This window comes from Ambystoma mexicanum, chromosome 3q (genome assembly GCF_040938575.1).
Source record: "Ambystoma mexicanum isolate Mex_15411 chromosome 3q, UKY_AmexF1_1, whole genome shotgun sequence".
Classification (NCBI taxonomy): domain Eukaryota; kingdom Metazoa; phylum Chordata; class Amphibia; order Caudata; family Ambystomatidae; genus Ambystoma; species Ambystoma mexicanum.
The window spans coordinates 758,880,336-758,905,018 of NC_090926.1; the positions used below are offsets into that span (position 1 = coordinate 758,880,336).

At 45.2% G+C, this 24,683-nt stretch overlaps 1 protein-coding gene across 3 annotated transcripts in view; it reads right to left on the reverse strand.

The window, feature by feature from the left end:
- UNK (unk zinc finger) overlaps positions 1 to 24,683 on the reverse strand; it is a 1,622,654-nt gene that overhangs the window by 1,440,587 nt on the left and 157,384 nt on the right. For all 3 annotated transcript variants that reach the window (XM_069654746.1, XM_069654744.1, XM_069654745.1), the window contains exons 3-4: positions 24,384 to 24,560; positions 23,995 to 24,125 (exon numbers count right to left, since the gene is read on the reverse strand). In XM_069654746.1, the coding sequence (XP_069510847.1) occupies positions 23,995 to 24,125; positions 24,384 to 24,560 (308 nt within the window). The remainder of the gene's footprint in view (positions 1 to 23,994; positions 24,126 to 24,383; positions 24,561 to 24,683) is intronic.

Here is a 24,683-nt window from a genome sequence, read left to right on the forward strand (position 1 = left end):
CTAGCATCAGTAGGAACCCTCGCCCTACTCGGGGGCAAGTTGTTTGGTTTACGGTTATTTGTTGGGGGGGAATGTTTAGGGGAAGGGGAGGGGGGGAGCGGGGGCATGAAAATTGGCGAATCCTGTAAGGAAGGGGATCCAAGGACAAATTACTTGAACATAACATGGGGAAGATACACATTTTAACATACAACATCAGGGGCATGAACCATCCAACGAAACGGGTAAAACTGGAGAAGCAGCTCAAAAGGGAAAGAGTGGTATCAGAACGAGGGACAAACAGAAAACGTGCATAAGGGGGTACAAAATATGGGCACAAGCATATTCAACTTAAAAGAGAGCGGGTGTGCTGATGGCGATAAGGGAAGGGGGGGATGCCAAGCTGGAGGATATACACACGGATAAAGAAGGGAGGTATGCATTTGCCAATGTGGTGATAGGACACCGTATCACCCTCGCGTCAGTATATGCTCCCAATGATGGGCAGGATGGCTTCCTTCGAGATTTGTTAGGGAAACTGGAAGGCTTTGCAAGGGGAGATGTGATCCTGGGAGGGGATTTCAATATGGCATGGAACCCACAACTAGACAGAAGCACAGGGAGCATGCATGGCCAAGGGGCACCATGAAAACGCCTCAAACAACAGATGGACCAGCTGGCCTTAAAAGATGTGTGGAGGGAACTGAAGGGGGTGCAGAGGGGATATACTTATTTCTCACATGTTCATAACTCAGTGGCAAGAATAGATTATTTCTGGGCATCAGTGGGACTCATGGGTAAGATACAGGGGCTGGATCTGGGAGCCATTTCGCTATCGGACCATGCGCCGCTGTGGCTTGAACTGAATCTCCTGGGGAAAACAAATGGGCTTTGGAGGTGGAGGCTACCCTTGGATTTAATCCAAGACGCGATAACAGGGGAATCTATAAGGGAAATGTTAGAAGAATACTTCACACAAAACGATACAGGGGAAGTTTCTATGGGCACAGTCTGGGAGGCGTTTAAAGCAGTAATCCGTGGGAAGATAATGGCGCTGAAGATTATGAAGGAGAAACAGAGGTACATGTGGGAAAAGGAACTGGAAACATCAATAGCAGACATACAAGAGAAAATCTTGATCCACCCCACTGGGGCATTAAAGAAATCGCTGAAACACACACAGGGCCAATTAGAGATGCTGCGCACAAAAGGGGCAGAAAGGAAATGACTTTACCCAAGACAAAGATACTATATAAAAGCAAACAAATCAGACTGTTAGCAAGACAACTCCGCGCAAAACAGAAAGAAACAATGATTAAGAATATACGTAACACGAAAGGGGAGGTACTGACGCGCACACAAGACATGGGGGAGGCATTTAGAGAATACTACCAGAAGCTTTACTCCACAGACCATCCGGGTGGAGAAGCACAGGACACATACTTAGAGACCCTCCCCATCCCACAAATATCAGAGGAAGATAGACTGGCCCTGGAAAGCCAAATAAGGGAAGAGGAAGTAACAAAAGCAATAACTGAACTCCCAGTAAATAAAGCACCTGGTCCCGATGGCTTAACGGCCCCATTCTATAAAAAGTATGCAGACTTGCTAATCCCAGTTCTAACCAGGCTCCTAAACTCAAAGATAGCGGCAATGTGACCCCCCACAATGAACGAGGCGAAGGTGCTAGTCTTTCACAAAACAGGGAAAGACCCGACATACCCCACGTCATATAGACCAATTTCCCTGATAAATATAGACGCAAAAATATACACAAAGATTCTCGCGTCAAGGCTATCCCCGCTTCTTCCAAAATTAATTAACCTAGATCAATCTGGCTTCATCCCGAGTAGACAAACCCATGACAATCTCAGGAGGCTCATTCACCTAGTGGAAAAAATAGGCATAACACACACCCCGGCAATATTACTTTCAGTAGATGCCGAGAAGGCCTTTGACCGGGTGGAATGGTCAATATTATTCAAAATGTTGAAACGCATGGGATTCAGGGAGCAATATATAGCAAGAATTAGAGCGAACTATAACTCCCCATCCAGCAGAATCACCATCAACGGGGAGGTAACAGAAAGGGTATTAATATCAAGGGGAACAAAGCAAGGTTTCCCGCTCTCCACACTACTGTATGCTATCTTTCTAGAACCCCTGCTAATGAAAATAAGGGAGTCCACTCACATTAAAGGGATCGAAATGGCAGGAACACAACACAAGGTAATAGCATACGCAGATGATATGCTAATAGCCCTAGAAGACCCGGGGAGAACACTAGCGGCAGCTGTAAGGGAGCTAGAAGAATACAGGGCTATTTCCGGCTTAATTAATAGATTCATAGGAAAAAAAAAAGAAAAAAAAATTGGAAATCCTAATACTGGCGGGAGATCGGGAAATAATAGGAAGGGAAGCAAAGTTACTGGATCTTAAAATTGTAGAAGAGGGCATAAAGTACCTGGGGATAACATTAACACATAAGCTAGGGCAACTGTATGGGAAAAACTACCCGCAGCTTCTTACAAACATACGCAGAGACTTGGAAAGATGGAACCCACTGCTGATATCGTGGTGGGGTAGAATACAATCGGTCAAGATGACCATCCTCCCGAAGCTTCTGTACTATTTCCAGGCTCTCCCGGTGGGGGTCCCCAGTACATTCTTTAAAACACTATCCAAGGTGATATCATCCTTTGTATGGAAAAAGAAAACCCCCCGAGAATAGCCAGGGCGATCCTCACAGCACCAACCAGGGAAGGGGGGATGGCGCTCACCCATTTCCAGAAATATTACCATGCGGCGCAACTAAAGGTGCTTCGGGAATGGATGGGGGAAAACCTGCAGCCAATCTGGGCAAAACAAGACAGGGCAGTAGCTAGAACACCACTAGTGGAACTACTCTGGAAACAGAGACATCATAGACACCCCAACATAGGGATAAGTGAAATTATGAAGACCACAATGGAGGCATGGGACAGCCAAACACGTAAAGGTATAATGACCACTGCGCTAGGCCCTTTCACACTCATCTGTCGGAACCCCCAATTTTCACTGGGGATGGAGCATGGGCCATATGAAAGATGGGAAGAGGCAGGAATTACGAAAATAGGGGAAATGTTAACAGACAAAGAAATCAGGTCACACGAGTCCTGCTACCCACTTTCATCACTCTCCAAACGGGATAAATATAGATACGAAAAACTGAAACATTGGCTTAAATCCCCGGAAATAGCCAAAGCAGCAACGAGAAACCTCACACCGTTTGAGAAATATGTCATCCCCAACACAGGGGCGAAGAAATGGGTATCGACACTTTACTCCTTAATAAACTCTCAGGAGGCAGAAATCAAATGGACCTACATGATCAGGTTGGGCAGAACGTTGGGGGAGGAAACAACAAGACAACAGTGGGTGGACCTATGGACACAGATCCCCAAGATGATGCGCTCAGCACAAACAAGGGAAATGTGGATCAAAATAGTAACACAATGGCATTATACTCCAGAAAGGCTACATACAATGTTCCCCAATACTTCAAACCAATGCTGGAGAGAATGTGATGAGGTGGGAACGTGGAAACATACCTGGTGGGACTGCAAAGGGATTAAACCGTTTTGAGAAGAGGTGAAGGGAGAGATGGGGAAGATGTTTCCAGATGTGGGGCAATAGGGAGAGGGAGTATGGCTGTGGGGAATGAGAGACGAAATAGCTAGGAAATACAAAAAGACAAACTGGAGAAGCTTCATGGGTTTGCTCATAGCGGCATGGTCAACAATTGCCCAGAACTGGAAAACGAAAGATACCCCCACTGACATTCACTTGGCTACACAAGGTATGGGCCCAACTGGCTATGGAGAAAGTCACCCACACAATCCAAGGAACGAGGGACACGTTTGCAAAGGAATGGGGAAAGGTCCAAGAATATCTTCAGTCAGACTTTATGGAACAGTGGTGTCCCCATAACATCAAAGTAACAGACATCTTCATCGCATAATGGGATCCCCAAAGGTCGTACACACACGCCCCAAGCGGAGGGTGGGGGGGGTTGGGGGAGCGGGGGAGTTGCAACTGTTTGATGTTAGGAAAGAAATGCTTCTTCTGACAACAGGCCATTACAGATTCAGGTATCACTAACCCTTCCCCCTCTGAGGAAGACACATACTGTGTCCCTCCCAACTGAGTCCTCCCAATCCGTTGGGGACCTTCTCCTACCAGGTGATCCTCCCGACTAATACCACCCACAGTGTCAGGATCAGGTAGCGGCTCTCTTCCTCAGGCCACCTGGGAGGAGACCTAAGGTGAACAAGTTATTTACCAACTGGTAACGTTCTTTCGACTGGATGTTCCTCCAACGTATTCCTCATCTTTGATAATCATGTCCAGCTTGGCTGCTTTGGAGAAATAATTCTCGGCAGAGGGTGTCGTGCGTTGATGGCATCGAGTCGATGTCCCTTCAAGGCCTCCGTCGAGGGTGACGTCATCGGGTGTACAAGTAGCATGCACAGCGCCCGTTGGCCTCAGTTCTGTTTTCCCTCCTGTTCAGGTTGTGCTGTCAGTATAGGCAAGCAGTAGTTTGCCCTGCAAGAACGGAAGCTGCAATATCATAGGAAATTCTACAACGGGGTAGGCTGGGACGGCGATGAGGACTATGCTGGCGGAACATCCAGTCGAAAGAACATTACCAGTTGGTAAGTAACTTGTTCTTCTGTTAGATTGTGTCCTCCAACGTATTCCTCATCTTTGATAGACTCCCAAAGCAGTATGCGGAATAGGAGGAGAGAGGAGAATTGGAAATTGGCAGCATTTTAGAAGGCTGAATACAGTACCGCCACACCAAGGCAAGATCCTGGGAGTGGGACGCATCTAGACAGTAATTAATTGTCAATGTATGCTGGGATGACCATGTTGAAGCATCACAGATATTTAATATGTACACCCCTTTGAAGGGCTGCAGAAGAGGCTATACCCCTGGTGGAATGAGCTCTCAAACCCTCTGGCGGGTCCTTGCCTGCCAATTTGTAAAATTCTGAGATGCCAAGTATAATCCACCTTGATCAAGTCTTTTTTTAAACAGCTTGACCCAGTTGTCTTCCACTGTAGCCAATAAAGAGTTGGTCATCCACTCTAAGTTTGGAGAACTTAGACATATAGAAGCTTAAAGCTCTTCTAAGGTCCAACCTATGGAGCCTTTCTTCCTCTTTAGTGGGATGCGACGGGGGGTAGAGCGCCGGCAGAACAATGTTTTGATTTAGATGAAAATCAGATACAACTTTAGGTAGGAAGGAGGGTTTTACCCTCAACACAATCCTCTCCTTGTGGAATACAGTATAGGGTGGCCTGGAAGAAAGTGCCTGCAACTCGCTCACTCTACGTGCGCAACCAACAATATGGTTTGGAAGGTCAATAACCTCAATCGACATGTGTGCAAGGATTTAAAAGGGGCACACATCAAAAACTTTAGTACAAGGTTAAGGTCCCAAACTTGAACCTGAAAGGAAGAAGGCAGGAACACATTTGTGAGCCCTTTCAGAAATTGAATCATCAGTGGAATTTTAAAGTAGGAGCATTCTTCCGAAGCGCGCTTGAAAACAGAAAGCACTGCCAGGTAACCTTTAATGGTCCCAACATTAAGACTGTTGTGTGCGAATGGTAGGAGAAAAGATAAAACCTCTGGAGCTGAACATAGAAAAGGATCAACATTCTTTTCCCTCCACAAGTCGCAGAATTTGTTCCAGTGGCAACGGTACAGAGATTTTGTTGCTCGCCTTCTTGCCGAAAGCAACACCTCCATGACATCATCCGGGAAGTTTCAATCCTTGTATCGCAGCCTTTCAGAAACCATCCGTTAAGGTGCACACCGAGGGAAGCACTAGGAAGCACCTCTTTGCACGAGACTCTACCCATTTGCTGCATTCGCCTACGGACTTCTCACAAGTCCTCTTTATTTAACTGGTATATGCTAACAACAGCGTTTATTTACTGCATGTACCCAAGCCACGCCCATTGGAGGGCAAGGCTTTAAAAGCAGCTGTTAGCGCGCACCATTGCGTGCGCAACGAGGGAAGGACCGAGGAAAGCACCAGGAAGCACCTCTTTGCCTCTTCGCCGAGGACTTCCGGGTGTTTCCTGTGCGGTTAAGCGGCCAATAGGACGATTTATAATGATCATACAAACTCTTAAAACGGGCATGCTGCCGAGGATTGCTTTGTTGCCACTGAGTGTGAACTCTCCTCTTCCGGTACGGACTCCCAGTTATGAATGTTCGACACCCTTAAGAGTGAAAGGTAACAGGAGTTTGCTCGTGAACACGGACATTCGCATGTTCTGCAGGGGCTCCCTGTCTGCGCACAGAGCAAGGAGGGTGTCTGATGTGGAGCGGATACAGAACGTGAGGGTGGTTGGGAGCGGGGAGCAGTTTTCTTTTAATCCTCCTCTCAACCCCCCTCTACCTTCGCTGCCCATACCATCCATGCCGGTTCGCATGGCTCCATCACGAGTGGTTGAGTTTCAGCAAAATGAACTGTCAATTACAGACACAGCCATACTTGATTCCTTAGTACCTGCCATGAACATGCCATTGTCAGTTCCATGCCCGTGAAGTCTGTTGGCGATGCCGCCATTATTGATCTTGATATTGATGATTCGGTGTTCTCCGATAAGTGTTTGTCTGATAATTTGTCTTGTTCACCGGTGATGTTTTCTGAGGCCACCCACAACTTTACTGAGTCTCTTGCTGTGTCTGTTCAATCCCTGGCTTGTAGCCTGCGCATGCATACACATGGCACTAATACTTCCCCACACACTCGATCCCCTGATATGCAGGTGGACATTTCGTTACAAGCCATGAACTTGGCCATTCATTCGCTGAGCACATTATATCAACTATTAGATCAGAGAATGCTCTCACAGGGGGACACTGAAGAAAGTCCTCCCCCATGCAGCCCACGCATACGAAAGCCTATGTGATTTCGGTAGCCTGTCAAACAGATCCAGTAGTTGCCTTGGATTCTCCTCCTCGCCTCTCGCCCAAAGCGACTCAAAACCATGTGACGGTGGGAGCCCTTCCCTGTATTAACTATCATTTATGATTGTCCAGTCGTGTCTGCCCCCCCAAGCCACGGGGCGGAATTTGAGTTTGCAGGGTTCACAGCCAGTTATCATGCCGATTCCGGCCAAAAGAATCTACACAATTTTCACTCCAATTGGCAGGAACTCAAATAATGTGCGGGAGGGCCCTTTGTCATCTAAAAAGCAACAAATGGGAAAAATTGTGGGGAGTAATGTTGAACTAAAACTTCCTAAAAATCAGCCTGCTCTCAAGCATACAGGGAATGTGGTCACTAAGCAGTTCCTCAAAGCAATTTCAATGCCTCTCAAGAACAATGTTGTGGCATCTCAAGCCATTAAGAAAAAATATTTGTTGCTGAATCAGGCTAAGAGGAAAAAACGGGCTCATTGAATCCAGCCCAGATAAGGCTTTGACCTACCCTCCCCCCTAGATGCTCTTGTAAAAAAAATCTCTCAGTCGTTGCCAGAAAAAATTGACCCTGCCAATAATTGTCAAGCACCCAGTTCTGAGGGAATGGGTGCGAACAAGGGTTTGGTAAAGGACTCCAGAGTGATGCAAGGTTGTATAGAGCTGAAATTCGGAAAGCGGTAGATGCGTACATGGCGGGTCATGTACCTCCTCATTTAGAAATATGTGCTCAACCAGCTATCTCGACTTTGGCTCAAAACTTTGGTGGTAACTCACCTGATAGTAATCTTTCTGTTCGGAAGCGGTTCCCTGTGGGCCCCAGTATTTCTGAACCTTTATCTGCAAACATAGCGGCCCCTTGTGCCTGCACAAACAATACAGATAGCAATGAGGGTGTTGCAGCTGAGGCTATACCCCCTTGTGATGACAAATCTGACCCGTCTGTCAAGTTGCGGTCTGTACCTGACCTTTCTGATGCAATTTTGTCCTTAATTGAGAACGCTCTGGGGAACCTTAAGACAGGCCCCAGGAAGGGTTTGTTTGGCCTGACTGATGTCCTTAAAAATACCCAGGTTAAAAATGTGAGTGTGAAGGCCGATCATCGGCCCGCTCTATGCTCTCTGATCCTCAAATGTAGACCAGCGCCCTGCACTCAATTTGATCTGAACCGAAGAGCGGTGATGGCAATCATTTCCGACATCCAGATGTTAGAGGATATTGCATCTGCCGACCTTACCCTGGTTGAATTCATAAACAAGAAAAATCTAAATGCTGTGAGAATATGGATGCAATCCAGAGTGGTTCAAAACTAGATCTGGCAGGCAAAGGGTTCTTTGTAGGATTTGGGTTTTTCGCTAAGCTCTGATGATGGGGGATTGGCTGTACTAACACTGGTGAAGGATCATGATCTTTCTCCAAATATCCAACCTCCTGCTAACTGTGATGTAAAAAAATGGCGTCAATTGATGGAACCATGCACTTGCAAGCACAAATCAAATCTGAATTAACTAGCCCCTTCTATTTTTCAGCGCCCGATTTCACTCATGAGTTGGAACTCTCGTGGATTCAAACACCTTTTAAATAATGACCAAAGCAACCTGAGCAAATGTGATGTAGTCCTTTAACAGGAGACCTGGTTAACACTTCCCTTGATATGGGACAACCATGAAGTTCATTTGAATCCTGCCTTGAAATCTGCTTTGGGAAGACCGTCTTCGGGCCTAATAACTGCTATAAAAGCAGGGCCGGGGTCTTCCTCCAAGTTTTGGGCGGCTCCAAATGGGTTCATGTTGTTGGTCAGAGTTGTACTTCAAGGGGTTATCTATGCAGTCCTCAACATTTATTGGAACCCGGCGGGCATTACGACAGTGTTTTTTCAGGTACCTCAATAACTTGCTAGAAATGGTATCTGAAGATCAGAGCATCTCGTATTTCATCTTAGCTGGTGACCTTAATTTAAATTGTTTTGTGAAAGATTGTAAATGATATAATGAGAGGTTGGCGCGCTGGAACTGTTTAGTGAAACACAGAAATGTACATGTCTTGAATGGTGCTTTTAATTCTGACATTCCTCTTGCTGCGACCTGGCACAAAGGATACACAATATCAATAAGTAATTATGTGTATGTAAACACTGCATTATGGTCAGGGATGCAAACTTTTTATATTTCTCCCACTGATGCTAGTGATCATAATATGTTCTGTGCCGAATGGCCAACTCAAATTGAAAACAGCGGTTTACAGAGAGTACCTAAGTTGCCTGGTCATAAACGCAAGTGGGAACCGTCTGATGGACAGAGGACGCCTTGATTCATTTAAATCAATTAATCTCTCACTGAAATAAGACAAATGACCGTCAAAGTGAAAATGTGGGATTGATTTATAGTGTTATGATCCAGCCCTTCAGTCAACATAGATTCCCTTTTTGTAAGCTTAGGAGTCATCTGCATATTTTTCACAGATTGGTGTATATATAAGGAAATCGTCATACCGTGCAGAGTTAAGAAGGCTCTCAAAGCTTCCTCTTCCCCTCAGAATGGTTCTCACTCAAAGTGTGAACGGCACACAAAAATTGGTTGAAAGGCCACAGGTCAATGCTTTATCAGAGAGATGGAGCCAATATGCTAAAGATATTGGGCGAGAAAAACATCTCCAAAATGTGGTCCGCTCTCAATCAAGCAAACAGTGTTCATCAAATTGATCTGCAAACTTCCGCAGTCGACACATCAGTGAGTTTCATATTTTGAACAATTGTACTCACCACCTTTAGGATGCATGCCCATAGATCTGCAGTATTCAATTTCTGGGTTTTATTTGAATTTAGATCAACATGAAATCATGCGATTGATTAGAACAGCTAGCAACTCGCGAACGGTAGGCACTGATGGCATTTCAAATTATGTCATGAAAGCCCATCTGGAGATCTGGGCCTCTTTTATTAAACATATTTTCTGCCATAAACCACTTACAGAAATTGCCAAAATCATGGACTCAAGCCATCACACTCCTGATTTACAGGAAGGGTGACCGTCAATCGCCTGTGAGCTATCGCCCAATTTCTCTATTGGATGCACCGGGCAAAATATTTTGTCGGATCATCCTTTGAGAACTTAATGCTTGGGTGGACGAAAACCAACTGAAAGATCCCCTTCAATCGGGGTTTGTGAAAGGATTGGGCACAATTCCAAACATTCTTACCCTTTCCTTGATACAATCACAGCAAGTTGCTGATGGTCAACCTTCATACTTGGGCTTCATTGATTTTAAAACGGCTTTTGATCAAATAGACAGGTCTCTGTTGCTTGCAAAGCTCCAATGACATCATTGCCCTTCTACGCTAATAACCCTGGTAATGCTACTCAACACAAATACATCTAAGCATGTTAGAATCATTCTGGGTGGTAAATTGTCTCAGACCATCATCACACAAAGAGGGTTGAATCAAGTTTGTGGCCTAGCCTCCTTTCTGTTTAATTTTTTTATATTTCACATAGGATTCTCAATATTGACCTGCATTGGTGACCCCCCGCGGAAAGGCTTTCAAAAGATTCCGTACCTGCTATAGCGCAGACGGCTTGGTTTTGAAAACACCTTTTGATTTTCTCCGGCTCTACCAGAAATGTCGTCAGGCCTAGTACGGTGATCGCCTGTCTGTTTCCATTTCCTTCCCACTCTTCCCCCTCCCTTCCTTATCTATGTCTTAGCTCTTGCACTATCTGAAATGTCATCAGGCAGAGTACAATAGTTAGTTTCACATCCTTACTGTTCATGGCCTGTAAGGTTGTCATTGTATTTTCCCTTGTTCCCTCCCTTGCCTTGAAGCGCTTTGAAACACATTGTGTATAGGCGCTATATAAATAAACTATCATATCTCAAACCCCTATGGGTCTCCAAAACATGCAAAATCAATTAGGGTCTTATGCGGTGGACAATAACCTAGTCATTAATACATCAAAAACGCAAATTGTGGTGTGTGACAACAACATGTCCAGAAAGTTTAATCCCAAATGGCAATTACAACAGTGCAAACTTTCCATAGGTTATCAATACAAGTACTTAGGAGTGATAATTCAGCACACAAAAAACAGTGAGTTGACTTGTGAAATCAAATCTGAATTGCAATCTTTAATTTCCCAATCCAAGATACTGGTAAAGAAATGATGAAAGTAACACCAATTCTCTTGTATGGAGTGGAAGCCATACTCCCCCAGAATAGTAGATTCTGGGATAGTATAGAATCCAAGTACTGGAAAACAGTCTTACAGTTGCCTTCTGGAACCCCAATGGCAATATTGCGATATGAATTAGGCTTATTGTACTTATATTCGTAAGTCATGTGGAAGCAATGTGCTTTCCTCCGGAAGACATTGGAGGGGCTAGGAAAGCCGATGTTTTGAATAGCATAGCGCATAACTTGCTAGCATTCAAGAATAGTTTCCCGAGCAGGTGGCGAAATCATACACTGAACGCTGCAGCCAATGCTTCTGTGACAATTGATCTGCTTTTAGCTAATCCAGATAGAGCAAAAGTAAAAATCTTTGAACATGATTGGGTGGGAAATATGGCAAAGTGCTCTAGAATTAAGGACTTTACGTATTTTTGTTTGGTAGCAAAAAATATGGGGTAATGGCCGGCTATCTGTTCAAATGCCCGTCTCATGATTTACGCTGTAAACATCTGAGATTCATATTAAATCAGTGGAGTACCAGGGACATACTGTATGAAAGGAAACAAATTTGTCTGAATCAAAACTATTGTCGATATTGCCTGAATGTTAACCAAAGAGAAACATTACAACATCTTATAATTGAGTGCACAGCTCTGAATGATGTAAGAAATGTTTTGGGACGAAATTAATTTTACAGAACCATCTGACACAAGAGCAAATATGGCATCTTATGTTTTCAAACCCGAGAATAACGATACAAATAGCGATTGTGCAATTCTTAGATATGGTGTTACCATATTTGAAGACCAGAGTGATCACGTAGGGAATTGTTATTTTATGTGAATTGAGACTTTCATGGTTTATACGCAGTAAATCCGAGATCAAATCAAATGATAATACTTAGAAACAATATTTTATGTATTGATGAATAATGAATTTTATCGTTATATGTTGGTGTTTATGTTGAATAATTTGTAAATTTATGAGGATTTCATGTTGCATCTTTGTTTAGGCTTCATCTTTGTATAAAAATAATTTGAAAAGTTGTTTAATCAACTAAACAAATTAATAAAAAATAAAAGTTGACACTCTTTTGACCTCTGGATGGAGAACCTGACCCTCCATTTGCGAGACAAGATTCTCTCTTTGTGGAAGACGTATCGGAGGACAGATGGACATTTCTAGAAGGTCAGGGTGCCACGTTCTCCTGGCCCAATTCGGGGCAATTAAGATCACGCAGCTTCTAAACCAGCTCAACCTTCTGATTACTTGAGGAATGACTGGGATCGGTGGAAATGCGTATAGCAATGGGAAATCTCAATCCACCACGAACGTGTCTCCTAGAGCTCTTCTCTGAGGAAATTCCCTTGAGCAATACCTCTCGCACTTCTGGTTGACTACGGTCGCAAACAGGTCTACTCGAGGGGTCCCCCAAAGGGCAAAGATCTCTTGAAGGACTTCCTGAGCTAGTTCCCATTCGTGGGACACTGCGCTCTGCCTGCTCAGAGCATCCGCCATCGCGTGCTCCACCCCGGCTAGGTGAACTGCCAATAGGGAGATTCCTTCTCGAATTGGCCAGTACCAGAGCTGCTTTGCCTCTCTGCACAGTGGTAGTGACCCTATGCCTCCTCTTTCGTTGAGGTAATGCATGGCCACTGTGTTGTCTGTCATTATCACAACATTCTTTCCTTGTACGGAGGGTAGGAAGGCCTTCAGCGCTAGTCTGATTGCCCTCAGCTCCAAAAGATTGATGTGTAGTTTGGACTCTGATGGAGACCAACGACCGCTGACCGTTAGATCGCTGGCATGGGCACCCGACCCTGTGAGTGAGGCGTCCGTCACTACTGTAATCTCCGGCCAAGGTTGCCAAAAATGTTCTCCCTTCAGAATGTTGTCCTCGCAGGCCCACCACAGAAGATCCTGTGCTACGCTGCTTGGATCCTGAAGTAGGTCCGTCATCTTTCCTGAGAACTGGGACCATTGTGTTCTTAGAGCCCATTGAACACATTCTCATTCTCAGGCGGGATTCTGGCACCAGAAAAATGCAGGATGCCATGAGTCCGAGCAACCTCAAGAAATCGAAGGCCGCAAGATTCTGGGCAGTTTGAAATTTGGTAACCATCTGAAGAATGTCTTGAGCCCTCACCTTGGGTGGTGAGCTCTTTCCCAAGGATGTGTCTAGTACAGCTACAGCTACAGTACGATATATTGGAGTTGCTGTCATCTGTGACTTCTTGAAATTGAGGGAGAAGCCCAGTCTGTGAAGGGAGTGGCAGGTGACAGATGATCTAGGGCTTGTTCGGGAGAAAGTTCTCCGATGAGCCAATCGTCCAGGTAGGGGGTAGACATGAATCCCCCTCTCCTGAGATGCACTGCCACCACCACCATCAGGTTGGTGAAGACCCTCGGAGTAGAAGTCAACCCAAATGGCAGGACTTGAAATTGATAGTGCGCTCCACCAACGGTGAACCTCAGATATGTTCTGTGCTTGTGATGGTTTGGCACATGAAAATAAGCATCCTGAAGGTCCAATGATACCAACCAATCCTGTAACTGGAGGGCCGGAAGAATCTGCGAAAGTGTGACCATCTTGAAATTGTCCTGCCTGAGGTACTTGAACAAGTATCTCAAGTCCAAGATGGGTCTCAGTCCACCGTCCTTTTTGGGAATCAAGAAATATGGGGAATACCAACCCTTGTTCCTCTCCGCTACAGGCACTGGTTCTATAGCACCTTTCTCTAGCACGGTTAATATTTCCTGCATAAGGAGCGGATCTGGAATCCTCAAAGAATGTTATCCCAGTGGATTGTTGCGAAGCTGCGTTATAAATGGAAGGCAGTAACCTTGGGCGATTGTCTCCAGAGCCCAAGCATCTAAAGTAATGGCTCGCCATTCTTCGCGATGCTGAGATAGTCTACCACTCCACCAGTGATTTGTGGCCCAAGCTCTCAAAGTGGTTTTGGAGTGGTTGCTGCAGCTGCCGATGGCAAGGAAGCTGGAGCTGGCTTTGCACTTTTTCTTAGTCCACCACGAGGGATTCTTCTTTGGCCTCTTTGACTGGCCATTCCTCTCGACTTTCCAAATGAGGAGTAGTAACGACAGGATCGCCCCCTCCATGGTTGTCCTGAAGAACAAAAAGGCTGCGGTTGCCTAACATCGGCCCCTAAAGATTTGGCAGCCGCCTTTGAGGTCTGCAGCCTCTCAAGGCTCTCATCAGCCTTGTTGCCAAAGAGGTGAGACCCGTCAAATGGCATGTTTAGAAGACGGGCCTGCACATCTGGTGCGAAACCAGACTTCCGCAAGCACGCAAATCTGCACATTACCGTGCTTGTAGCCATGGACCTGCTGATGTTGTCTGCAGTGTCCAATCCAGATTGAAGGGATTCACACATGGCTTCTTTGCCATACTAAATAGCTAGGGAACACTCCCTTTCCTCTTTTTCTGGAATGTGCTCCGCCGCCATGGATATGCACTCTCACAGAGTATACGGAAACTTGGCTAAGGTACATGTGGAGTTGACCGACTTCAAGGCCATACTCCCAGCTGAAAATATCTTGCACACCCATCAATTCACACGCTTGCCGTCCCTATCCGGAGGGATGGTAGGGTATGCTGGCTTCTTTGATGTAGCTGTGGTTGCCTGGACCACCGGACTCTCAGGAGTGGGGTGCTTGGACAGATAGCCGGGCTCGCTATAGGAAGGGCAGTATTTTTTTGTGAGGGATTTATCCACCGCAGGGATAGAATCCGGGACTCACAATTTTGGCCACCCTATTTTGTAATGCCACATGAAAGGGTAAGATTGGGTCTGTAGGTGGACTTTGGTCCAGAATATCAGCAAGGTCATCTTGGATAAATTGAACTGGTGGTCAAGCCCAGCCTAGATATTCTACCACCTTTGACATCAGGTGCCAACACAAAGAGTCAGCGTGCTCTCCTGGCTCTGGCCTGACAAACTCGAATCAACACCACTGGCATTGTGCAGTGCGTCAATAAGGTCTCTCATCATACTTTCCTCTGAGATTAAACATTATGGCACATTTGGAGTTCCAAATTCAGGACCAAAGGGGACCTCCTCTTCCTCAGATCTTTCTTCTTCCTCAAAAATCAAAGAAAGGTATTTAAAGTACTCCTCTCTAGTAAAAGGGGTATACATTTTCTCAGGAACCACCAAAGGTGTAGCAGGTTTTAGAGAAATCTTTAGTTTAGCACTTTTGTCAGTCTTAACATGCTCAGAAAGCTGTGCTGAAACCACAGGAATCTTCAGTGCCAATAGTTTTGGTGTCCACAAAGGCGTCAATGGTAAAGGCGCTGATAGCGTTGAGGATTCGACAGCCTTCTTCAACGATTTCTTCTTCGAGGTGTGTGGAGTCTTCGGCGGCGTCGAGGACCTCGAGCGATCATCACGATTCGGGTGACTTTTTTTCCATCCGAGAACTCAAAGGTTCGATGGGTTTTTCTTCGACCACCCGGGCCCAAGGGTGCGCAAGTGTCAGAACGGGACTGCTCTCGGCCGGCTTCCGAAGAAGGCGCAGACAGAGGCTTGCCCTTTTTCGAATATTTCCAGCATTTTCACACAAAATGCCTCCCTATGCAGATGAAGAATATTTGGTGGGGCACTTCCATTTTCTGGGGGATTCGTCCGACGATGATGAAGAGGATAGCCACCAATGGTGCCGTCTCTTCAATCGTTTCGTCGAGGACGACAAGTGGTGGGAACCACTATGGGATCTCGATCTCTTTATGTCGCTCTTGCGTTGAGGAACGATCAATTTTATATTAACGGCCTACCTGCAACTTCCCCTTCCTTTCTCGCAGGGCTTTTCCTGTTATTGCCTGACATTTCGAGCAGAAATCCGTGTCGTGGCCCTCCCCCAGACAAGAGCGATGCGGACCCGTGATGGACATTTTCGAATTGCATTCTTTACACTTCTTGAAACCCGAGCGAGGTGTAGTCTGGGTTGATGACGAAGACATGTTGTCGATGATTTTTCGATATTTGAAGAAATGTGTAGTAAATAAATACTAGCGAGGCGCGCCGAGTCTCCGAAGCAAACAAATTTGCGGAAAAAGAGAACTAAGGCCAACGGGTGCCGCACGTGCTACTTCTACACCCGATGATGTCACCCTCGACGGAGTCCTTCGAGGGACATCGACTTGATTCGATCGACGCAAGACACCCTCTGCCGAGAATTCATTTCCGAAGCAGTCGAGGCAAGACATGATTATCAAAGATGAGGAATACATTGGAGGACACAATCCATTCAAAAGGGTTTTTGTGAGGACTCATCACATATTACCTCTTTAACAGGAATTCTATTACTGGAGAGGGTGTTTTTTCAAGAAACTCTACAAAAGAAGGCCATTTTATTCATGCTTACCTCAAACCTTTGTTTTTCCATTCGCCGCACAGGCCTACGGCTTCTTGTGGTGGAAGAAGAGTTTCTGCAGTGGTTTTTGCCCTGTTCTAATGTTTGTGTCTTCTTTTTGAGATCATGTGACGAAAGGGAAGTGAATTCTGTGTGCGTGTGCTTTGTTTTAGGAACATTAATTGTTGTTTTCTACGTGTTTTTGTACAGGCACAGGACCCTTTGGTGTGGAGGTGTTCGGCGTGGACGTAGGTTTAGAGCCCAGCATCAACATTAGGAATATGTGTCCCAGGTTCGACCAACCATGATGGTTGCTGAGATAGTTTTCTCTGCAGAGGATCTGGGACCTTTTGACAGAACAGTCAATGAAGTACGCTTGGATCCTAAAGTGTATATGTTTACTTGGCGGTCCTACGGAGGGTGCCAAAATGGTTTTGTGGGGTGGTGTATTATGTTTAGCCTTGTCGCCAGGTGTAGCCTCCATAGCAGAGCTTGGCGATTGCCGTTCCGAGCTGGGGACCACAGGAGTCTCAAGATTCACAATCGAACAGCTCTTCAGGGCCTGAAATGGTACCAGGGCTGTCCTGCTCTGGAACAGACTCTTCAGCTGCGACGGGGTAGTCTGAGTATCGATGAAGTTGGTTGGGTGCGCGGGTAGATGCATTACTTGAGGAATGGTAGTAATACCTGTGGATCACTGCACATGTTGTACTGCAAAAACCAAAATGCTGAATTTTGGTGGTCTTGTTTAGGGCATTTCCCCTGCAGACCCCCATTACCCATCCATATTATTAACTTCACACAGCCCCCACATATAAATGTGGTGAAATGGGTGTGTCGAAATTTTACATTTTCATTTGTGCAGTAATGGTATGCGCAGTGTAACATGATACATTATTTGCAGAATGCCTACTGCAGGTATGGTGCCTCTATTAAGCTGGAACTTAAGGGGGTTCAAAAGCTTTCTTAATACAAATACAAACAAGCTTCAAAAAGTTCAAGCTGGTTCGGCTACAGAAAACCTGGGTTAGGGAGGCCCCACTGATAGATGTTAAAGTAAAAGTCAAAAGGGTCAACCATTTGGTGTTTTGATAACCGCCATCAGGAATGACCTGAATTAATTGGCAGAAGAATGGAAGACTCCCCTGAATTCCATTGTAGTTGTGGAACTCCCCTAAATAAAGCCCAGTGAATTTTATCCTATTCTTATTAACATCTACAGTAATCGTTTGCAGGAGGAAGAATCCACCTGTCGGGGCGAAATAGATGGAATAAGGTGGCAGTGGTGGTCTAAAGTTCCCTGATGCAACAGTGTTATGTGCTGGAGATTTTAACTGCCAATTAACAAATCTTGACATTGATAATTGGTCCAGTAATGGAGTGAGAACCGATGGTCTCGCTTTTGGTGGGATTAGGAATCCTTGGAGAGTGGGTTGGCAAACGTATGACAAAATAGAACATGTATAGACTTAATGGCAATCTGCTAGGATAAGTGCCTGTGAAACCGACCTGATATGGGCCTTTCTTGAACTCCACCATAGATTATATATTGAGTTCCGATTCTAATATAGAGCATGCGTGAACTACGAGGTGAGAATAAATGTGAATAGTGATCTGGCTATGCTTGTTAAAAAGGTAACATGTAAGAGGTACAAGCAAGATTACAAAAATTGGTTAAAGATCCATAAAATTAATCTGTACATTCAGTATAACAAAAAACTGATTAACGTGTGGTGAATGTTGAATGCAACAAGTAGTTCTCCTAACCACTCAAATTAATTGCATCTTGGAAGCTGAATAGATTAATCACTATTCAACGCTTTTTTTTTAAGACAAGAGCAATGAAGTTGTTGTAGATGTACTAAAAACAATTCTGTGGAGAATTAACCTCTTTAGTGCCAAGGAAGAGGTATCTCGTCCTTGGGATTACCTCCCTGTTGCCAAGGATGGGATACCTCGTCCTTTTCGGCACTCTGTTTTGTGCGATCCCTGCAGGGATCGCATAAAACTGTAATCCAACCCCCGGGCTATGTGAGGGGAGGTCCCCCTTCACTGCCCAGGGGTTGGATTACCTTCAATTTCACACGCACGACGACATGAAATTGAGAGTAATTTCACTGTGGCAGCCATTTTCGGATGCCGCGGTGAAAACAGAAGGTGAGTGTTCAGCTTACTCTGCCTCGATCTCAGGCTATATTTCAACCTACTGGATCACCAGGGATATGTTTGTGACGTGGGGGTGTGGGGGGCTCCTTACAGTAAGCAGCCCTCTTCCCCCCCCAGCCCCCAAAGCATGCGAGCACATATCTGATAAACCCTGGGGGCAGATGGCTGATCATCTGCCCACAGGGAAGGGGACCCAAAAAAAAAAAAATTAAAAAAAATGAACAGGGCTGTGGGGGGGCCTGGGATCTTTTTGACCCCCTGAAAGGGTGGTGGCCCTCCCGCTCCCAAACCAAGTGGAAAGGGGGGGTCACCCCTTGTAGCCCTCCCTGGGGGCAGATTTATGCCCCCAGGCAGGAGTACATGAGGTGACCCGCCCATTCATTTGAGGGATGGGGGGACCACCAGGAATAAGCGTCAAGGGTGCAGGCCCCCCAAAGGATGGGGCCTGCAGGTTAGGACCCCCTGGGGGCATATGGCTGATAATCTGCCCCCAGGGAAGAGGCAAAATGAAAAAAAAATGAAATAAAAAAAATTACAAAAGGGAATTTTGGGTGGGGAGGGGCACTAGCCACCAGGGATTTATTTTACAGAAAAGGGGGATGGCCCTCTCCCCCTCACCCCAAGGGGAAATGGGGGCACCCCTTGTAGCCCTCCATGGGGGAAGATATCTGCTCCTAGGAAGGGGCATCTGGCCCCAGGGAGGGCTGCATGAGATGCCCCCATGCATTTGGTGTGGGGGGGTAGAGGGTCACCCCCCCATTAAATTAGAAAATTACCTGGCGGTTTAGGGTGCCCCTCAGCCTGCCCTAAAGTGTAGTGTACCATTTTCTTTGTTTACGAAACTTGCCTTGGTGCAGAGGGGCACATTGGTGTGCCAATCTGGCCCCAGGGTGCCCAAACCTCACTGCCCTGGGCCTGTCCCACACATTTTTGGTGGCCCTCTCCCCCCCACCCCAAATGGAGGGCGGGGTGTACCTCACGCAGCTGTTTGTAGGAGGCCCAGAGAGGCCTGCATGAGGTGCCCCCGCTACCCATTTGGGGAGAGTGGGGCCCCAAAAATTGTGGGACAGGCCCACCAGTGGGGGGGGGCAGTAAGGGTTGGGCATCCTGGGCCCAGATTGGCACACCAATTTGCCCCTCTGTGCCAAGGCAAGTTTCATAAACAAAGAAAAAAATGGAAAATGGTGGAATGCATTTTAGGGGGCTGTGGGGCACCCTGAAGGGACGGGGAATTTTCTAATGGGACGGGGTAGTGACCCCGTCTCCCCCACCCGCAATGGAGTGGGTGCCATGTCATGCAGCCCTCCCTGGGACCAGATATCTGCTCCTAGGAAGGGATGCTTGAGCCCAGGGAGGAGTGCAGGACAGCCCCCCCCTTTATCTGCCCCCAGGGAGGGCTACATGAGATGCGCAGCCCCTTCATTTAGGTTGGGGGTAGAGAGGTGCACCCCCCCCTTCACATTAGAAAATTCCCCAGCGGTGTAGGGTGCCCCTCAGCCCCTGCTAAAGGGCAGCCTGTCATTTTCAATGATTTTCTTTGTTTACTAAACTTGCCTTGGCGCAGAGGGGCACATTGGTGTGCCAATCTGGCCCGGGGTGCCCAAACCTTAATGCCCCACCCACTGGTGGGCCTGTCTCCCCCACCCCAAATGGAGGGGGGGGTGTACCTCACGCAGCTGTTTGTAGGAGGCCCAGGGAGGCATGCGTGAGGCTTCTGGGTAATAAATTCTGGGCCGATTTGTGCAAATCATACCTCTGCAGATTCCCACGGGTGTCCTCTTTTCAGAAATGCATGGGGTTCCCTGTTTTCCTTGGCAGCTTGGACACCCGAGGCCCATATCTGTATGGTGTGGCCATCTGCTGAAAGTGGGAAATTCACGTGTCAACAGACTTGGGGTTACCTGTGTTTTAGGCTTTCCCCTTGAAACCCAGGTAGGTGTCCTCACACATGTGAGGTACCGTTTTCATCAGGACACCTGTGGGAACGGGGGAAGTTATAACATTTGTTGTGTTTGTGTGTTTTTTTTAACGTTTTGACCCATTTGCTGGTGCCCTTTGTCACACAACCCCTTAATTTCCCAAATGTGCCTTACATTTAGTCGCTGCTTTAGGCACCATACACTTTTGTAACCTGCACAAGTCACCTACCTTTGAAAAGGTCTGACTGTGCTCTTTCAAAATATGTATGCTTGCCGATCCTCACCACATTGGTTTTACTGATTGACACATGCTAAGTGTACCTGTTCAGGCCGTAAGCTAAAAACTCCTGTGTATCATGGCTCAGTGTTTGGCTTGTGGTACTGCTTGTTTTGTAAAACACTACAAAAAATGTGTGCGTTCCTAACTGCAAGAGTCGGGGGAATGTAGCGGAGCATTCCTTTTCTCAAAATTCATAGAAGCCATTGCAGTACCAAGCCAACCATGTCCACCACATACCTTTTTTTCGGTCATTTTCCCGCTTTTCCCCCAATATATGGCATTTTCCCCACCTACTTGTTGCCCGACCTATGTAAATCACCCCCACTAAAATTGGAATTTTGTCTACTTTTCAGAAATGTATGCCTTTCTATCCTCCAATTCAGCTTTCCTACCCTTTTCTTCCATTACGTCCATGCATGTCCAATTGGCAAAAATGGCCAAAATCGCCTAACTCTCACAAAACGGTTGATAACCACATCAAAATATTTTTTTTTTTCGTTTCCACTCAACCTGTTCTTGAAAGCCAGGTAATTGGGGAATTCAGCACAGCAAACCATTTGATCCTAGCTCCTACAAGGAAAAAAATCACAGGCTTCTTTGTACATCATTTTATTGGCATTGCTTGAAAAATCACAAAATATTACCCTTTTTGCTTATTTTCTCTTGCCCCCCTACAGCAACCTAGGATGCCTGGGAGGCGTTACGACCGCCTACATGTGGGAAATAAAGGGGCCACATTTGGCCGAGATATCTCATGTAACAAAAAAGTTACAAGGCATTGAATGGCCACATACCGAAATCACTAAAAAAGGCCTTGGCACTGGGGGGAAATCGCCCATGGCAGTTAAGGGGTTGATTTTGATTATATTTATGTGGAGATGGGCTTGAAAAAGTGTACAAATTCTAGAGCAGCCGAGCCCAATGGCATTTCTAATGTTATCCTAACAAGGAATGTCAGTTTATGGTCCGAGATATTGCTAACTCTTTACTCAGGTTGCCATGACATTAGTCATTCCAGAACCATGGGCTGTCTCTATTGTAGGCCAATCTTTAAGAAGAGAGATTGAAGGGAGATTGCACTTCTCCTCTTAACTGCAGACTCATTTTCTTGATAGATTCAACGTGTAAAGATTTAGTACACAGGATGGAGGATATGGGGTGTCTAAGCTTATACCAGACTGGCTTTAGACGTCCAAGGAAGCTGCTGTATCTACCAAGTTTGTATATGTCTGCGGCTTTCGATCGGGTAGATAGAGCCAGAATTTGGCGGAAAATTACTAACTGGAAATACCTGCTGGTTTATTAAATATACTTATTTGCCTCCACTCTAATAGACTAATAGTAAGACTTAATATGGAAGGCGTGTTGTCGAGGAATTTGTGGTTAACACAGGGCTGTTTCCTAGCTCCAACACGGTTGAATCTTTATGTGTCAGACCTGGGCTCTGCCTTTCAACATGCCTCCTACTTTCCACAGAGAATTGCGGAGTCAGATGTAGGCTGGTTAGCGTACGCTGATGAATTTATGTTAGATGAAACCCCCATTGGATTTAAAAGAAGGCATGAGAGCACAGAGGCATATGTGAAGGAGAATAATCTGGTTTCCAATCCTCCTAAGTGTCACGTTTTGCACTATAATGCTAAAGGCGGAGCCAGGAATGTTAAGTGGTATATTGATGGGGATGTTTTCGAGGTGGTGGAGAGTGAGTTATTTGGGATAGATAGGTTTACTCTAGTAAAAAACATGCAATTGGTGAAAGGGAAACTGAAGGCTAAAAGTTACCCAATTTTTTTACAAATCCAGATGATTCAGAGAAAGTATTATTATTCACTTCTCCCAGAGATAATATATTTTACAAACTTACTATGTGGTATGGAATGGAATTCCTCCCTAACAGAATTGGAAAGTTTCTTAATATTCTACAAGGCAAAACCTGGTGGGCGGTGCTTAATCTACCCCGTTTGGTGCCTAAAGAGGTTATTCACTTGGAGTTAAACCTGGACTCCAGGTCCTCATATAAACTTAGTCAAATAAGACTACCACAGGGTCTGGATGTAATGTGAAAAGAATATGTTTTAAAGTACTCTGCAATACTTATCGGGCAGGATCTGAGAAAGCACTACACGATTTTATGGGAGATTGTCATGCATTTTTAGTAGAAGCTGCCATTCCCTTCGATTTAGAGTTTTTATTTATTAATAATAAATGGAAATGCTTGGGACTCTATAGCAAACTGGGATAAGCAGAGTGCTCCTAGGCTATACAGGAATATTTGAGCCCAGTAGTTGGTCAGATATGTTGAAAAAGCCCTGTCAAGGGTGTTTTGAGACCACTTACTACGCTTTGCTTGAATTGCTATCTGATCCTAGAGATGCTGAGACTCTGTATTGGTATAGAGGAGGGTTTGCAAAATGAACAAGAAGGAAACACGGTTTCATCTCATTTTAGAATTTGAACTACTTTTACTGCAATGTATTTTAGATTTTAATTGTGTTATTCATTCGACTTCGCATGTGGTCACAAATAGTGGTCACGTCTACGTGCTGCTAATCATTTGTCGTTATCAATTACTTTGATATCATTTCTGATGGTAATTTGTGAACAGCTAGGAGACATTTCTGATTGAACTGAATTGGCTTTCTCTCTCACAGAGAAATATTTATTATCGGCTTTTTATATGAAGAAATGTTTCTGTATTTGTATTGTATTTAGTGATGATTATTACTGTGTGTTTTATTGTGTATTGTATGTCTAAGTAAATAAATAATAAGCAACATAAATATGAAATAATGATGTAGCGGTTTTATTTTATTGATATTTATCGTGTAAGGTTTTATGTAAAGCGAATCACAAAATAAATAAAAATTAAAATATATACATAGACACACACCAATTTTAATGGTTTCATTAAATACAGAGGAACATTCACCCCATTATAATTTGAACCTGTAACTGCAGATTTCCCTCAGATTTTAGCAGACCTCAGGGATATATAAAAAAGAGAGCCAGAAAGCTCAGTGCATGCTAAAATAGTGTAGAACTAAACTGTCTAGTAAAGGACACAAACACATTTTACCCCAATTATCAATGAATTTCAAATTCAAATCCTCTTTCATGATCATGTACTTGCCTTGCCATCGAGGCTCCTCGCCTAGAATTTTCTCAATCATGGCATGGCTAGCAGCAACTGCAGACTGACCTTCTATGCTGCCGTCGACTGTTGGCTGACCATTCTGTAAAGCCTCCATTGCCTGAAGCTCCCTTAAGGTACAGAAAAAGGTGTAGAAGTATGAACATATGATAGGTATCTAACAATCTATCCCACCAGAATCAAACAACCATCTATTGCTCACATCAGCGTATACCAATTAAACAAAAAGCAAACATTGATTATATGGTTTTGTCTCCTCTGCAAGTAGTGGCATTGCATCACAATATTAGGATCTCCCGGCAAACTAGGCAAATAGTTGCTTCTTTCATTAGAAGTCTTAAAGAGAATGGACCTGCTCGGCTGCCCACCTGATGTCATAGACTGGAGAGCGAAGATCGTGGGGTCCATGCGCAAAGGCACAGTGAAGCCCATTCTTAGTACAGTTGCCTTTAGCGTCTGTTTCATGAATACATATTCCAGTTTTGTAATAGCGGAGGTGGTATCTTCTCTCTGTGTCACCAGTGGTCCGGTGCAAGAAGGGACAACTGAAAAGAAACAGTAAAAATAGTAGCAAATAAAAACATAGGTTTCCTGTAATCACCTTGTTGGAGATGGTCAGGCAGAAATATCATCATCAAAGGTTTTTTTCAGTAAAACAAAGCATACCA